Raw genomic sequence first — 18,627 nt, forward strand, 5'->3', positions numbered from 1 at the left:
TGGTAATCCATAGCAATAAGCCTTAACAACAGATATGCGCCTTTGGGGAAAACAAACGATTGTGTACTTTTTTTTTGGGGGGGAAACTATATATCCTCTCACACTTTGTATAGCTAGGATTAGTTGCATACTGTGTGGTGGTGAGAAAAAATAATCAGGAGCAAATCAAAACATGATAGGAACATATTGCTGTTCCCAGGACAACTGGGATTTTACTACAAGGAGATAGAGGGGGGAAGGACACATTCTGGCTCTAGCAATGTGCAGCTGTGTAGCCCCAAAGATATGTGTGCTTTCTAAATTATTGTAGGGTTCTAGTTCTTTGCTTCCAGGTTCTGTATAACAGACAAAACAAATGTGATGTTAAATGGTGTATAGATATTGAACATTTATTATTTGTAGTTATTATTACCTGCTGTCAAGTTGACTTCAACGTATCACAATCCTATGAATGAAAGACCTCTATGAACCCCTTTCAACTACAGCTCAGGTCTTGCAGACTCAGGGTTGTGGTTTCCTTGATTCCTTGAGTCTTCCCACCTGTAATCCAGACTTCTTTTCCTACTGCCTTCTTACCAAGCATTATTATATTTTCTAGTGAGTCTTGCCTTTTCATGATATGGCTAAAGTACAACTGTCTCAGTTTAGTGATTTTGGCTTCTAGGGAGAGTTCAGCCTTGATTTACTTTACTCCATTTATTTGTCTTTTTTAGCAGTCCACAGTATCTGTAAAATTCTTCTCTGGCACATTTCAAATTAGTTGATTTTCTTCCTATCAGTTTTCTTCACTGTCCAGCTTTTACAACCATACATAGAAATTGGAAATGCAATGACATGGATAATCTTAACTTTAGTATTCAAAGATATAACTTTACACTTGATAATACTGTCTAGATTTCTTCATAGCTGCCCTTTCAAGTCCTAGTCTTCTTCACCTCTATTTATTTATTTAAATTAATTTCTTATATATGTGTGTATTGTTGTTATGCACCTTCAAATCATTTCCAACTTACCCAAAAGCCACCCCAAGTTTTCTTGGCAAGATTTGTAGAGAGGGGATTTACCGTTGCCTTCCTCTGAGGATGAGAGCATGTGACTTGGGCAAGGTCATCCAGTGGATTTCCATGGCTGGGTGAAGATTCAAACCCTTGTCTTCAGTCGTAGTCCACTGCTCAATACAGGACACCACAGTGGCTCTCTTTATTTCTATATTGCCTCCCAACTCACAAGAACGTGTCACAACACACCCTGCTAGCAGGAGAAGGCTCAGCACTCCTCTTCAGTGCCTTAAAAATTCCCATCTGTTTTTTTTTTGGGGGGGGGAGGGGGTAGTGCATTTATTTATTTATTTAGCTTTATATCCTGCCTTTCTCCCTAAATGGGATATGATAGCAGTGGGAGATGTAGCTACAAAGACATGGACTGCATCCATACTGCAGAAATAATCCAGGTCGATACCACTTTCACTGCCTATGGCTCAATGATATGGAATTCTGGGAACTGTAGTTTATTGTGACACCAGAGCTCTTGGACAGAGGCTTAAATGGCTCACAAAACTACAGTTCCCAGAATTCCATAGCTCTGAGCCATTGCAATTAAACTGGTGTCAACAATGGTGACAGCTCCATAGCTGTTCCCTTGACTCCCCCAGGCATTCTCCACTCCTGAAGGACAGAATATTGTATGCTGATTCTCTGCCCCTATACTGGCCCGCTGTCTTAAGGTATGGTGGAGGAGTTTACCCTGTAAGATTATTTCTACAGTGTGGATGCAGCCTATGATTATCTTGGCCACAGTCTGTCCCTCGTTTTTAAAGCAGAAGAGCACAGTTAGGGAGGCATACTGGAACACAGGACAGAAGCTGATAACCTTAACCTTCATTTTGGACTTCTTTCCTCAGATACCTCAGAGACCTTGGCATGCAGTAAGGAATTGTGTGGGTTGTAAGACAAAAACATCTGGTGGGCTTACATTTTCCTACAACAGCCATGATGAACCTCTTGCTCTGCTTGCTGGAGGGAAATGATTGTTGTCATCAGCCCGAGAGTTACTCTTTGTAAACATTCTTAAGACATTTTGGTAGGGATGGATAAGACCTCCAAACAAAATCATAGCCTCATATAATCTAAAACATTTTATTTATACAAAAATATGGTAAGTGCTTGAAACATTTGATAAACGTGATTATATATGTTCACATTCCTATTTTCATACATGTTGTACAATGGAAGTGTTCCATGGAAGAAGTAAAAAAAATTCCCTTTACATGGAATAGTACAAAAAGTTAAAGAGTTGTCAGGAGCTACTGGATGTTCTCCCTCTTCATCTTTGGCATTGCATGAGAAATATCAAGCACAACACTGTTTTGGAGTGGAGACCCACAGTGCATCTACACTGCAAACATAAACCAATGTCAAGCCAGTCTGGCTATCATAAGAACAAAACGAGCCCTGATCGATCAGGCCAAAAGTTGAGGACAAGCTCTAACCTTGGGCAGAATGACAACTGACTCAGGTGACAACTGCTGAGGAGGGGCAGTGACAGCCCCCATAGGTGTTCCCTTGACCCTCTACACATTCCCCACTCCTGAAGTACAGAACATTGTAGGATGGTTCTCTGCCTCTACACTGGCCTGCTGCCTTAAACCATGGTGGAGGAGTTTACCCTGTAAGCTTTCACCACCATCCCAGTGTTCATAGAATTGGGGAAGGGTACCTTGGCCTTTGCCTCAGGCAGAAAAATGCATGGGCCAAAGTCCAATTGACCTTTACCAATGTCCACTTAATACAACATCTTGCTTCTCGGAGCTGATTCCTCTGAGAAATCTACAAATATGTCATGAAGACAACAGTTTTCTTGTGCTAAAGCTCTCCACCAAATGGTATTCACCGGTAGACTGCTTCTGAGCTAGGAAGTAAAATATGATGGTAAAGATGAGTAGGCATAAATGGACCTTTCTAGGACATGGGGGAAGGTGGACTTTTTTAGATTTTAGTGCCCGGATGCTCCAAGGCAGCATAGTCATGCTGACTAGGAAGTGTGTGGCACCTGTAGTCTTAAAAAAATGTAATTTGTCTAAACACCGAATTTTCCTCCATGAATTTGTCCAATCCACCTTCAAAATCTGCCTGAACTATGTTTTCATGGCTATCTAGGAATCCTGGAACTTTTCCCTTCTCGCTGTTGTGGCAGGGAGATGTGAATGGGTGTGGGTGAGGGGGACATGACCCAATTCAAAGTGCTAGTCTCAGCTAGAGAAGATCTCTGGAATCAATTCCGGAACACTACGTTAAAACTTACGTAAATCCCATTGACGTACTAGAACTAGCTTTTGCATTTAGGCCATCTGTTCTGAAAACAATGGTTTAGATTTGAAGTGGAAAAGCACACTATATGTTCCAGTTTGGATTGAAGCTCCCTGTTTTTGTTTGTTTGTTTGTTTCTTCCATAAATGCAGCTGATTTCCAGGATGCTACCCTGGGAAACCACCACTAGAGGTCAGTAGAACTCACCTCACTTTAGCAACATTTCAATCCCGTATATACCCGTCTTACCAGTAGCTCCACAGTTCAGTACATAGCCCGTTGCTATTAAGTCTGGATTCCATTTTCTGGGGCTTTGCCCACTTAATGCTTAAATATTTCTAGAATTTTTTCAATATAAAAACAGACACAAAAAGCTTTCTTTTAAAAAATAAATATTTCCACCATAAAATTTTAACTCCTATGTGAATATACGTCTTCTTCCCTATTGGATACACAAAGCAAGAGTTTCTCTGGGGGAGAATTGCACATGAGAGACTTTTTCGTGTACTTTGGAGGGTGGTGTCTTCCGCAGATTGATTTAAACCGTGTACTGGCAACAAATTCTTGGTCTCTATTCAGAAGCAAACAGAAGGCACCTGAAACCAGATCTGGAGATTCCCCTCCCCCCTCCCCCCCAATTTAGAGTGTGGAAAAGTTACATTTTTGGTAACTCTCAGAATCTTCCAGTCAACATGGTATGTGGCTATGCTGACTGGTGAATTCTGGAATGGTACTCCCCAAAAGAGACTTTTTCCAAGCCCTGCTCAAGACTGAGACAAACTCAGCACCCTGATGGTCTAGCAAAAAAGTACTGTTTGAAATCCCATCATTTAAAATTCCACAAGAGGCCAGCTCCAAATCTAAATATTTTGGAAGACTCAAAGAATGTAAGCCATGCCTGTGGGGATCAGTTTAGGAATGTGCTAATATCGCCAGCAGCTCTGAAGAGCAGCGGTCAGAGGTTGGCTACAATGCGCACAAAAAGGAAGACCAAAGACAATGCTTGCCTGTAGCACAGGGGCAAACCTTTTCCAGAGCATCACAGAAATCCAGACACTCCGGAAGGTATTGGTGTGCTGTTCTCTCCTTTCATACTGGGCATGAAATCAAGTGTGAACTTAAGGGCTCAAGAAACTAGACATGATGTTACTAAATCCCAGAAAGGGAGGGTGGGAGAGGAGAAAAGTCTACTTTTTTGTCAGAATGCACAGCAAATGTAAAACATCTGTTTCAATTATAGTTGGCTCTGCCTGATTTTATAAAGCAAGGGGCTGGGAAACCTCCTTTCTTTCTCTCTTCCCATATGCAGGCTATTCACAAGAAGTGCAAGTTCAAAGAAAGGGAGGAGGGGGGAACTAATGATCCTTTGTACAGACATGGAAGAAAAAGAAAAATACGGTTTTCCAAATTCCATGAAGGTCTGGAAAGGAAAAAATAGATGTCAGTCCAGAAATGGTTCCCTGAATCTGCAAACCTGTAATATATTCAGGAATCAGCTGAACAGTCATTGCATAGTTGTGTGCGTGTGTGTGAGAGAGAGCTTTAACATGATCTGAGCTTGAAAAAATTACTTTTCCATGGCTATGCTGTCTGGAAGATTTTGGCAGTTGTGGTCCAAGAAAGCAGCTTTGTCCAAGCTCTAAATATGGGCCAAACTCTCAGCATTTGTGAACTTTTCTGTTCCTCAATAGCAAAAACTGAATGCAGCAATGTATACTATTTATACAGTGTAGTGTGTTACTACTGTTTTCCTGATTCAGGCTGTGGTGAGTAAGGCACTTCTGCTGCCAGTATTGCAAAGAATATCCTAGCAATCCTTTCCTATCCAGTGTCCTGGCAGATTCTCTGCAGAGGTTTGCTGTGTGTATATATAGATATAGATATATACATACATACATAAAATTGCTCTTCCATAGACATATGCAGGCATTGATAAAGTGCAAACACAATTGGCATTTTATATGATCTCCTTTGCTCAGGGAAGCACCAAAGTAGCTCTTCCTATGACACAGTCAAGGGAACTGTTGCTCTGGCATGATGGTTTGCCCATCATGGCTTCCTCATGGCTTCTTTTCCATGGGAACTGCAGTGTTGAAGGAGAGGTGAGATTTTCAGTGCCACAGAAAGTACACCCAAGACATCTTCCTGTTCCAGGACTGTGTACACAAGAACACAAGAGCAGCTTTTCTCTTCTGTGCAAGTTTTGCTCTGTTGGTTGTTAGTTGGCACTGTTCACTGAGCCCTCCTCGGGGATCTTCTCTTCAGAGCTGCTTCTTCCAGAGAGACTGTCCTGGTACTCAAAATCATTGAACCGTTCAACTACACACTGAGCAGTGAGCCGCGCTTCGGGGTCATGGTCCCAGCACTCGACAAGAGTCTCACACACTTTTTGGATGCCCTGAAATATGCCAATAAAAAGCAATTGAACACACTTCAAAAACAGGAAAGATACAACACTGCAAGGTCAACACACACAAGGCAGGGTATTAATGTCTGCAAGGTGTGTAAATTCACACAGAATCTACTTACATGGTATTAGTGTCACTACACTGAAAGGATGCTAATAATATGTAAGAAAACACAGCTTGCTAAATTGAAACCATACATGCTTAAGGGAAAATGGAAAATACAAATGGTAGTAACCACTGTTGTTACTTATATCATCCACCGTTTCAGTCAAGAGGAAATAAGTTTGAACCAAAGGGTTCCAGGATTAAGATATACATTTTACACAGAGAGGCTGTGGATAGACAACAGCTTGGAACAAATGCCGATTTAAAGTTTTCTCTTCTTTTTTGTGGTAGTATGAATTACTTGAGAGCCAGCATGGTGTAGTGATTTGAGTGTTGGTCTATGACTCAGGAGATCAGGGTTTAATGTCTTGTTTCTCCATGGAAACCCACTGGTTGACTTTAAGCGAGTCATACACTCTCAGCCCCAGAAAACCCCATGATTAGTTTGCCTTAAGGTTGCCAGAAGTCAGAAACTAATTGAAGGAACACAGCAACAAAAACAAAAACATAATCTTCCTAGTACTTTGGGGGTCAAAATAATTCTGGATCAGCTGATAGCATAACTATGCTGCTGGAGAGAAGGCAACAGCCAAGGAGAAAGGGAAAAGGTATTGAAGGTATGCAGCAACAATGTCAGTTCCCACAGTGCCAGTTTCTTGAAAGCATGGCTTCCAAGGGATCCACAGAACTGAGAGAGTATGATAAGGTTGGCTCAGGCATTCACCTGTCCCATGGCACAGATTATTATCCAATCCATTCTTTCCCAGACTGATTTGGTTCTGTAGAAACCCCTCTGCACAGATGCCAATTACCCAAGAAATACATGGCCCTTTACCTGCACAAAGATCATTAAACTGTTAGAGTAAAGGACCATTACAGTACATTAGTGCTATGCCCCAATACGATCAAGGCTTCGAACTACAACATCTTGAATCCCCATACACATGGCTACTCAATCAAAAGATAAGAATAATGTTTCCAAGTTCTGCAATTCCCACTGTACATCATCACCACTCAACATTGTGGCTATTTTTTGCAATGACAGATCTGTGGGTTGGTGTATATAAGAGTACAGACTGGCCTTTTGCAAGAGCTGCTTTGCATATTAATGGTACTGGGAAGGCTCAAATTAAAGGGTGCATGCTGAACTGGCTGTTCAGGCACTATATTTGGGAAGGACTTTCCAAATCTGGAAAGATCAAGGGAACTACAAGACATGTGAACATTCAGTTCTTCTGGGGGAAAAGAAAACCCTTCCTACTCATTAGTTTAAAAAATGGTTCTACTTTCCATGACACTGAAATATTGGATCTTTCTCACTGTCAGGAACAAGGCATATCTGGGAAATAGAATTTTTGAATCCCAGCCATCTACTAAGGAAATAGCTCAGGAAGTACGGAGTGCACATTGGCTCAAATCCTAAATAGTATGAATGGAAGCTCACCCCTCCAACCTCTTGTACTTCTAAAAGCTTTTAGATAGCCTACAGGGCATGAGAAGAAACATAAATTCAGCAAGGGATGGGGGGATGGGTTTGTCTCCAGTTGGATGGTGCTCATGAAAGGTAGCCCCACTAGACTATGGGTAATCTCACCATCTTTACTCCCCCCACACAAAACAAGAGAGTTTCTCAGCCCAACAGACATCGTTTTTATAGGGGTGCAAGTTTTACTAAGTCATTGTATATAACGAGACTTGAGCATCCATAGATTTTGGTATCTACTGGAACCAAAGCCCAGTGGATACCAAGGGCCCACTGTAATGTAATTACCTCATAACACATATGTCAATGGTACAATGATATTGGGAAATATACAAATACATTTTAAATTTTCTTCACATTGGAATTACTGACTCTGAAGTTAAATTAAATATTAAACATTAACTTGAAATTCAGTAGTACAACAAATCTCATTAAGAAGGGGAGGGCAAAGAGTGCTGTGTACAATCCATTTCAAAGGTTTGTATTATGAATAATGGTTACTTTATGAAAATACAAACAAATAGGAAGAACATGCATATATTATAGTAAGGCTAGTATTGCACCAACTGTTGGTGGTTTTCAGCAAGAATGGTAAAGAGCTTAAAAGGCAACTAGCAAATATCAAAGGATTGATTTCCAGTGAATTTCCAATGACATTTGATTCATATATTGCTAAACTGACCAGATGCCCATACAGCAGTTCATCCTGAGTTGCCCAGGTTTTCCCCACAAGGAAGATTCATATGTAAAGCAAAATGAAAATGAAATTCTAAACAATCAGTGTTTGTGCAGTTATAAGCACTTTGACATGGCACATCTTAATGATTAAGCACAAGGAGATTATAGAACTTGGTAAAGTTTCTTTTTGGAATTACAACCCCTGGAACCCTGTCTGCAAGATTCTGCTAGTCATAGCTCAGAGAGGAGATAGAGAGTGGCAATCTTGTCATCTTTGCTAATATTGGTGTGCTTAATAATTACCAGTAGTTCACGATCACAGGATGATCCTCTTACCTGATGGTTGAGCCATGAGCTAGGAATCTCTGGTCTCCCTCTGTCTCTCAAAACATTGTCCTTCATGCTTTCAACACAAGGATGTTCTCTCACTTTAGAACCAAATGGGGGCTCGTAATCTTTAACTTCTGCCGAAAGAATGAGCAAACAAGAAGGTTCAGTTCAGCTTGGAGGCCAAGATCACAAAGAGCTGCTCTTTTCTCTTTAGAATGTTATGGTCATTCTTGAACCTGGACCAAGCAACAAGTACTAAGCACCACAGCTCACTTTTTCTAGCATTTTATCCAAATATAAGATTATCTAGATGCTTATCTGCTTGAATAAGTGGTATAGTCACAATGATAAAGGTAGACCAGGGATCCACTTTTGGACACTCTCTACTGGGGAAGGGGGCAAAGGGCGGGATGTACAGCTGAGCCTGGCCTAACCAAAAGTCTATAGGTCTGCAAGAAGGTTGTATCTGAGGAGTGGGCACCAAATTCTCTACACAGGGTTGGTCCTAAAGCAAACAGTGCCTTGAAAAAGGAATACTTTCAGTCACTCACCACCACCAGTACATACACACATCTGTTTTTCAGCCTACCCATGGTGTCCCTACAGTACTCATACCACTTGGTAAATAAAGCCCTATCCAGATTCTTTTTACAGAGAACAAATGACATCAAACTGGGAACTGAAAAAGAAATGCATTCATATTTTATATCCTGTCCTTCTCCCATGCATGCAAACATGCATCCAAAGTTCATTAGTAGACATTTTGGCAGGAACCTCATTTTTGTAGATCACATCCAAAAAACCTGTAGAAACTTAAAGGGAAGGGAAGGTAAAAGGATATTTGTTGTTATTCATTCACACTTTTCTTGTCCCTGCTGACAATGCATCAATCAATACTGAGTCACTAAGATCACCTCTAAAACTCATTATCTTGGCATCCAGAATGAATGCCCCACTCACTTACCTCTAAGGCCTTACTTTGAAATCTTACTTCTTTTTGCAGATGAATGAGATACTATTATGCCATATTTTGAAACAATACCAGAGAGAATCAGTTGTGTAGTGGTAAGAATTTGGGAGATATGGGTTCATATCTCTGCTGAGCTATGAAACCTACTAGGAAAGGTCTTCCTCAATTTGACCTACCTCAAAAGATTGTTTAAAAGAAAATTTAAGGAGGAAGGGATCCATGTATACTGTCTTGAGTTCACTGAAGGAAGGGTAGGACATAATTGTAATCAATTAATAAAACGAAACTCTAAAATAGAAGAACCCAACACAAATCTTGTAGAGGATCCCAAGGAGATAAAAATCTCCATGCATTTCTCACCTGTAAATCACTGAACCCAGGCCCAAACTGGGAGGGCTCACAGTACTTCAAGCAAATGCTGAAAAGGGATTTCTTTGTTCTGAAATCTTGCCTCAGCTCTGGAACAGCCATTAAAAAGAAATTAAGTCCAATGAAATAAAGGGGGTACGCATCCATGTCTGCCCACATTCATAGACTTCAGTTTTGGTTTTTACTATGGTCCAAAACATATTGGAGAAATAATCTAGTTTGAGACCACTTTAATTGCCCTGGCTCAATGCTAGGGAATTCTGGGGACTGCAGTTTTGTGAGACATTTACCCTTTTCTGTCAGAGAGCATGGTGCCACAATAAACTACAATCACCAGGACTCCCTAGCACTGAGCCAGGGCAAAATCAAACTTGATTATTTCTTCAGTGTGTTTTGGACCTATGTTATTAGCTTCACATAGAAAAAATAATATGAGACCTCAAATAAATGTAAAGAAAAAAAACCAACAGAAATATTTCCCCAACTCTGTGCAGCAAAAAGAAAGCTGTTATTAATGTAGATTTCCATATAACACAGAAATGATTGTACTGTCTTTGAAAATGCATGTAGAATTTATTCACACACCTAATGAATCTTTGGCAGTGGTAAGAGAATTTAACGCTTGGCTTTTTCTGTGGCTCATTATTATTTTTTTCCTCTCTCGGAAAGAACTGAAGGAAGTTGGCAGTTCAGAAAAGAAAAGAAAAGATGAAAGGTACCTTTAGGAATGCAGTTAAACCATAATGGCAACTAAAGTGGCAGTCCTGAAGTGCTTTGAACTGACAAAATCTTACCAAATCTGAAACATCTTTCATGGCTAAGGTTTGGATCCATGTATGATTGTCATCCAAGGAATATGTGAAATTGCCTTATACCAAGCCAGACCATCAGGCTCTCTATCTCAGTATTATTTACACTGGCTGGAAATGGCTCTACAAAGTTTCAAACTCGGATCTTTTTAGCCCTATCTGGACACAGCAAAGATTGAACCTGGGACCTTATACATGCAAAGGGTAGAGTGTGAGCTACAGTATATCCTTAATAGTTCATACAAGTATCACATGCAAAACTATAACTTTAAGATTTCTATTCTATTATGCTTTAAATCTGCTGATCCGCTATGCCCCAAGCAACACACTGTAAGTAGCCATAGACATTTCAGTAAGGTCTATATCATTTCAGTAGCACTAGCAAGATTAATGTAGCATATCAGTAACACCCTGAAAATGCAGGAAATGATTGCAACAGCAGCCTGTTTAGATTACAAGCCTATTTTGAGTTGGTTTCAATATTTGTTTTTATAAGCAGTTAAAGCATTTTGGTTCACCAAAAGTGGCCTATAGGCAATGTCCTGACATACTTTGTGTTTACTGCATTTCAATGTGGATTTGACAATCCTATGCTTACTTTTAATGATTGCACTCTTTTTGTCCTACTTAAGTTGAAATCTAACGGGCCCTGCACAACTTACTACTAAACTCTGACAATCTATATATCAGATAGGCTGTATGAGATAATTCTTTATTATCTATTTTTGACATGAAAGGATGTGTGACAATGCTGAAACACAGGCACAAAAACAGACACAAACTATATTTCCTGGAGCCAGTCTAAGGAAACAAATGTGACTTGAAGCACAATAAAGGGCAATTTAAGAAGTGCCAAGCTTTCTTCTGAAGAAAAAAAGAAAAAAGAAAGACGCTAATAACGCTCTTTAAAAAAAACCCTCTGTAAACCTGCACACAGACTTTTTCCCCTCTATAACTCCTTTTACACATCATGTGTCTTGCATATAGGTAGCTAGGGGCATGACTACAGCACATATATTTAATGTTATTTTGGTGAAAGGGAGTTCATTTAAAAGGTAGTACCACCACATTTTGGAAATATACCTTTGTGGAGGAAAAAAAATAGTGCTACTGTGGTGGTGGAAGACAAGGGTTTGAATCCCTGCTCAACAGTGGAAACTTTCTGGGTGACCTTCGACAAGCCATTTTCTCCAAGCCTTAGAGGAAGGGAATGGCAGCGCCTCCTAAAAACATTTTGGCCAACCTCCCCCTCCTGTGATAAAGTTACCTTAGGGTCACTTTAAGTCAGAAACAACCTGAAGACACACAATAACTGCAACAACAATACCTTCTTTCACTTTTCCATACTGTTAGGTAAGTGTGGATATTTAAAATTGAGCAAAGATTTGCATGTGCTAGAGTTCTCCCATCAAAAAAGTTTGGTTGGTTAACTTCCTAACGTAAAACACATGCTTTCAAAATACGGTGAAATAAAAATACAAATATCTTCTTCTTTCTCACTGACTCTGATCCAGTGCGTACTGGAGGCAATAACAAGTTGGCCATGGATTTATGCGCACACACTACAAGCTTTTGAACACTTGCAAAATGAAGCATATGATATAAATACTGTTCTTGAGAAATCCTGAGCCTGTTCTCCCCACTGCTTCCTAAAATGTCACAACTTTTGTACCCTCTCTGTGTAACAATTTTTACCCATATTTTTATACTTAAATCAGAGGCACCATTTCAGTGAGACCAGAAAATCTTCCTGGCAATGCAGTGCTGCTTAACATAGCTCAAAGAATAGAAGCCATTTTGATAGGTGTTTTCCAAATCATTCCCTGGTAACCTTGCTGATTCTGAGTGATGTCATGCACTGGCAACAAAGGTCTTGAAAATAAGCGGCTCTTAGAGGGCTGTCAGATCACCTTACGCACTCTGTGCTTTTCTTTCTCACAGTATCCATGCCGAGCACAAAGGCAAAATGCCTGGATGGAAATTATCTTTCTTACAAAGCATAACATCTGGCACACAGCTGTTGTGCTGACTAAAATACCAAGCTAACAGTGTAGTGAAGCAGTTCAAGATTTCCCAAAAGCAGCATTGCTGGGTTTCTAAATATGACTTCTAAATTATACTCCAGCGAAACATCAACCAAACTATAACCTCCTTCCCCCACATAAGATTCTTAGCATTTAACCCATCAAACGGCCTGTTTTTAAGGTCGTCTATTCACCTGCAAGTACATTGCTATTTATAGCTTCCACGGACCGACTAAGCTCCATGTCAAAGAAAATGCTGGCTAGAAAGGATTAAGATACTATGAACAATGCATTCAGCAAATCTTCACTTCACCTCTGCCTCACAAGGTATGGATAGAAGAACATCTGCACTTATCACAGTTTCAGTTCTGAACAACATACAGAGCCCCTTTGTTATAGCATTATGCACTACATTTAAACTGCAGTCTTACAAGCAACATTATGATAGTTTCACTGACCAAGCACGTTTTATACCATTGCTGTATGCCCTTCTTTTCCTCAGAAAACTCTGTACAGTCTCCCATCCCTGAAATGCTGTAAACTGAGCCTTTACAAAAGGAATGTGCAGCCTTCTCAGTCCCAAGGGCAAAATGAAATGTCTGGAAGGGTGCAGATTCTATCCACCCTCCCACCCGCATTGAAGAAGAACCTCAGGATAACTGAGCTGGGAAAAACTTTAACTTCACCCTCATTCCAGTGATCCTGTGGTGGTGGAAATATGGTTAGGTTATGAGACCCTGAAAAGGCAAGCCTGTGTCCGCCTGGGTCATAGATTTGTGCATATTGCATTTAGGATGAAGGGATAGAGTTTACCAGCAACAAGGGTTTGATGCATAATGTTTAAAACTATTGTCAATCGATGCGCATAGTTCAGCAGCTATACTTATAATATGGAGGCCAACAAAAGATGGACGACTCAGCTGTGTGGACAGGAAGCCATTTTGGGAAGCAAAGAATCTTCACTCCTCACTGGGATGGCACGTTCACTGCAAAACTATAGTATAGAGAGCAGGACAGTAAGAGCTGTTTGACAGTGAAACATGCTGCCTCAGAGAATGGTGGATTGTGTATTCCTGTATGTCAAGACTTGATGGCCCTTGTGGTCTCTTCCAAATCTATGATTCTATGATTGGCCAATGTGTGACTCCTCAGATGTTGTGGGACAGCAAATCCTATCATCCCACAATTTTGTTTATGGAAACTCTTGTGAAGGTTCCTCTTCGTTTCATTGGGGATGGGAGGGTTAATACAAACTGCACTCTCACAGATATTGGATTTTGCCCTTGGGACTGAAAAGGCCGCACAGCCCTGCTATAAAGGTTCCATTTACAGTGTTCTAGGGATGGAAGACTACACTTGGAAGACCACACGACACAGAAGAACACACTCCTAGAGGTTTGCCCTACATCACTTGTTCCACTCACACACATCAGCCAATCATACCTCTGGAGCTTTCTAAAAAGAAACTGTATTGCATAACATGTTCCAGGTGTTATAAAATTCTGCCAAGTCTATTAAAATGGTTAATATTAGACAATAGTTATGATCTGCATTGTTTTCAGTCATTCTGATTATATTAACGTGTTCACTAATTAACACTATCCCTAATGCTTTCACATAAACTATTATAACAATTTATGGGATACAATAGATGATTCTTTTGTGTGGAATTCTAGATTTAGCTCTGTTGTTTTTCTAGCATTCTTATGTTTTGCAAATGTATCATATACTTTGATTGTGCAAGGTGTTTGGACTTCTACTATGGATGTTTTATTATGTTATTTTCAAGAGGGATTTACAAAAAACTCCACCTTTTTTTTAACCCAAAGTAATACATGATTTTTCTTTGTTGATAATATTAACTGTAGGCAGCTCTGTCACTTCCTGCTGTGATGCTTTCCCTGGGCATAATTCTAATGTGCTCAAACAGAAACAGGAAGAGAGATCAGGCATCAGCCAGGATGAGAGTCTTCCTGAGCAAACAGTTCATCTGTGCCTTAAAAAGGCAAGCTGTGGAATGCAATCAGTCAGAATTTCAGAAAAACAAAACAAGCCAACTTAAAAAAAAAAAATCCGATCAGCCTTTCAGGCTAAAAAATTAAAAATGATGAAAATCATAAAACTCAAGGCAACTCATTTGAAATTACATTCCAGTGTTCCAGACTGTTTACCAGATTATCTGCCACTGAAGCACTGAAATACATGCCTACTAAGAAAAAAACCATTGGTTAACATAGGGGCTGTACACACAGCTTCGAATGAGCAGTCTCCAGCCACCCCTTTTACAGCTAGATCAGAGGTGTGGCAACCACATGCTGCACCCCCATCCTGGCCTTTCCAGGGTGCAAAAAGGAGCTGCAAAAAGTGGCTCCTTTTTACACCCTGGAAAGGGCCGATAGCTGCACCATCACAGTTTTATGGTGTTTGTTCGGCATTGTGTTGTGTAGACCCAGCACTGGAGGAGCGGCATAAAGCCACATGCTCTGCGCCGACTCCACCCCCAAGCTGGCCAAACTGCCAGTGTCCACAGGTCCATAGCTAGGAAAGATAATTAGAGCCAAAGGTTTCTCCCTCAACTCCCTGCCCTCCTGTCATGTATCAGCTTCAGCATATATATCCTGGCTTGTTTTAAGGCAGTTTTCCATTACAGCCAACTGGAAACCAGTAAACCTGGAATCAACACAGGGATCAAATGCTCTGCCTCATGTTTGTTTTTGGTTTCTCAGGTCATAGTTTATGAAGCCTCATCTGACTGGGATCTGGTTTTTCCTCTGCTAGAGGTAGACTGGCTTGGGTAGGTAACTTCTATACACAGCTACAAAATGTTGGTTTTACAAAGACTCTTAAGATTCTCCCAAATAGCATTGCTTGCCCTATAGCAGATGAAAAAACAATGGTGATATAAAAATCAAGCCAAAACTTATTTTTAAAAAAATGCTTTTATACAAAAACATATAAAGGCCACAGAGGAGAGAGGTCTTACTATTGCCAAAATGACAGACGTTTAACTGTCTCCCTCAGCTTACCAGGGAGAACACTTCTACAACTAGAAAGGCCTTCTCACATCTCTCAGTAAGGATAGCTGCAGGAGAACATTCCAGTGAAGAGCTACATCTAATCGGTTGTGGCAATGTGGACACTTTTGTATCATACCTAGTGTCTAACTGAAGAAAAATAAATGTTTCAATGGTGTTATAGTCCATGCTAGTGGAAGATGATGCACATTATAGTCTAACACACTGGGAGTGTAACAAATTGGGCAAGCCTGGTTTATGATCTAAAAAAGCTTGGAAAAGTTATTTTTGGACAACAATTCCCAGGGTTTGCTAGCTAGTATGGTTAATTTTGATGTAAAAAAGTTTTTTTTTTTCAAGCACTGATCTACATTGCATGTTGGCACAATTCTATTCCTTAAGCTACACAGTTTTAGTTGTCCTTGGAAGCTGGTCAGACAGAATACCATCTGTAAATCAAATTGCAAACATAGCTCTTTGGAGAAGGGAACAATGTTCAAATGTTGTAAAGGAGCAGAAAGCATTCTGCAACCTGTATGACTAAGTTCTATTTAATGACACACACACACTCACACACATATATATATATATATTTAAAAACCTCCATGGTGTCTAAAATGGTCTATTACACATACCTCCAACACCATTGCAACGGGATGTCATTTCCCACAGAACCAAAGCCATGGAATACACATCAGTCTGCTTGAAGGATTCAACATTATCCAAGTTCATTCGGGATTCCAGGACTTCAGGAGCCATGTACCTTGCTGTGCCGACCTGTGAGCATTTAGAAAACACTTAATAATGATTTTGAAATACCAATCTATGCATGTAAACTGATTAAATAATATATATGATTATATAAGAGACAGTGTGATGTGGTATTGAATTGGGAGATCCAGGTTCAATTATGCAATGAGCCATGGCATTCACTGGGCAGCCTTGGGTCAATTTCTCTCAGAGCCTGACCTACCTAGTAGAGTGTACAGCCATGTACACTGTTTTGAACTCACTGGAAGCAAGGTTGGATACATATATAATTACATTTCTGCACATTGTATATGATTTCTCTCCCTCCCTCCCACACACAGAAATATTAAAAGCAAAAGCAAAATCTAGATGAAAATACAGTGGAGCCTTGTTATACGCTGGGGTTTGGTTCCAAGATCTCCCGTGGATAACAAAATCCGTGTATGCTCAAGTCCCATTAAATATAATGATATAGCAAAATGGTGTCCCTTATAAAAAATGGAAAATCAAGGTTTGATAGTTGAAATTTATACTTTTTGTTTAACATTTTCAAACATGTATGCTTTAATCTGTGTATAAAAAATCCTTGTGTAAAAAGGGCCGACTGTACTAGACAGAAGAAGGCTCATTTCTCAATGGTGCACTCACTAGGGAGAAAGTTTAACTATCGCCTTCTGAAGTACACCCTCTTCCTTTGACAGAAGAAAAGTTATGAAAAGTTGCAATTCATAAATGAGAAGTAGAGAGCAGCACTTGAGGACACTATTACTTTGGGCTAAAACCTTCCCACCACTCTCACACACGTCAGGCCAGCGTTTACCAACAAGGATCTTGTACAGGGATGACGTGTACCTCCAGCCTTTATGCAAGTCCTTCCCTCCAGACACCACTATAACAGTGGGCATTTTGTCCAGTCTTGTTTTAAACTTTCAAACTTTTCTACCTCTCTCCCATGCCATGACTCACCTGCCCACTGTTGGCCAGGTCATCTACAGAAAGAGTAGGATCCAGCCTCAGTGAAAGTCCAAAATCACAGAGGCAGCAGGTTAAGTCATTTTTCACCAGAATATTTGAGCTCTTTAGGTCCCTGTGTACAATAGGTGTTTTGGGTCGGCCACAAGGTGTATGGTCACTGTGAAGATGGGCAATTCCTCGTGCCAAAGATCCACCCAATTTCCAGAGGTCTTCCCAGCTAATGATGTGTTTTATGAGGTATTCTTGCAAGTTTCCCCTCGAGTGGAAGGCAGTGATCAACCAGTACTGCTTCCCTAGATCTGTCTTGCGCTCCTCTGCTGTGAGAAACTGGAGAATATTCTCGTGTTTCAGATTTATATCAGAGAATATATCCTTCTCAGTCTTCCAGGAGGCATATTCTTCATAGGAGAAAATCTTGACAGCCACTGTTTCAAATTGTTCTGATGTGTTTTGTTTCAATTTAGCCTTATAGACTTCAGCAAAACGTCCTTTGCCCACCAGGGTGTCCAGCTCAATGGGCAACAGTTCTGTATTATGGTTAATGTTATTGGCACAAGTGGAACTGATATCAGAGCGGTCATCATCTAACATAATGGCACAGACATCACTGCAGTCTTTATGTTTCCTAGATTTCACGTTTTTCTCCCATGCTTTGTTCAGCTTCCTTCTCCTCTGAATACGGTAGCAGTAAAAGATAAAGATCACAGCCTTGGCAATCACAAGCAATGGGACAAGGCTTATTAGTGCAACTTTAGATATCACATCATTCACTTCTACAGGTGGGACTTCTGGAAGGAAAGGATAAAGCATGGCTTGAAATAAGCATATGCAAATAAATTCACTTTTATAAACAAATAGGATGTAAAGAACTATACAATACTGCATAACCAAGAGGGGCTTTGAACATCTGTTTTTCAAACCATGGTAACTCAAATTATTTGGAACTTGATATTTACCAGTGAGAGAGTATCTGAATACCCTGGGATAGGTAGGCATCTGGTGTCGTCCAGATTTTTTTGGACTAGAATTTCTGCATGTCTCAGCTACCATGGCCAATGGTCGGTGATTACTATAATTGAAAACATCTAGAGCAGCAAAATTACCTCACAGTTTAGGCAATGCTGCATTACATTTTATTCTTTCTAGTTGAAACTGGGGGAGAAAATGAATTGTTGCTTACTTGTTGGTTACCAATGTTCATGAGAAAGCATTTATAATTCTGCATAAAGCCCAATTTCTCATTTTAGCTAGACTGCTGAACAGTCATCAACATATAGCTTAAAAGCTATATGGGTTGTAAGTTAAATAAAAAGATGAGATATAAGTCAAGCAAACAAACAAATAAAATATAGCCATATGAATGAAATACTGTATAGCACAGCAACATACTTTTAGGCTATATGTTGA

At 40.1% G+C, this 18,627-nt stretch overlaps 1 protein-coding gene across 3 annotated transcripts in view; it reads right to left on the reverse strand.

Moving 5' to 3' along the window:
* Positions 1-2,121: 2,121 nt before the first annotated feature.
* TGFBR2 (transforming growth factor beta receptor 2) overlaps positions 2,122-18,627 on the reverse strand; it is a 66,211-nt gene continuing 49,705 nt past the window's right edge. For all 3 annotated transcript variants that reach the window (XM_089532893.1, XM_089532896.1, XM_089532895.1), the window contains exons 4-7: positions 17,212-18,008; positions 16,131-16,272; positions 8,316-8,443; positions 2,122-5,703 (exon numbers count right to left, since the gene is read on the reverse strand). In XM_089532893.1, the coding sequence (XP_089389019.1) occupies positions 5,524-5,703; positions 8,316-8,443; positions 16,131-16,272; positions 17,212-18,008 (1,247 nt within the window). In that variant the 3' untranslated portion in view covers positions 2,122-5,523. The remainder of the gene's footprint in view (positions 5,704-8,315; positions 8,444-16,130; positions 16,273-17,211; positions 18,009-18,627) is intronic.

The sequence above is a fragment of the Sceloporus occidentalis genome, unplaced genomic scaffold (assembly GCF_023333645.1).
Source record: "Sceloporus occidentalis isolate IW3139 unplaced genomic scaffold, rSceOcc1.0.p SCAF_7, whole genome shotgun sequence".
Lineage (NCBI taxonomy): Eukaryota > Metazoa > Chordata > Lepidosauria > Squamata > Phrynosomatidae > Sceloporus > Sceloporus occidentalis.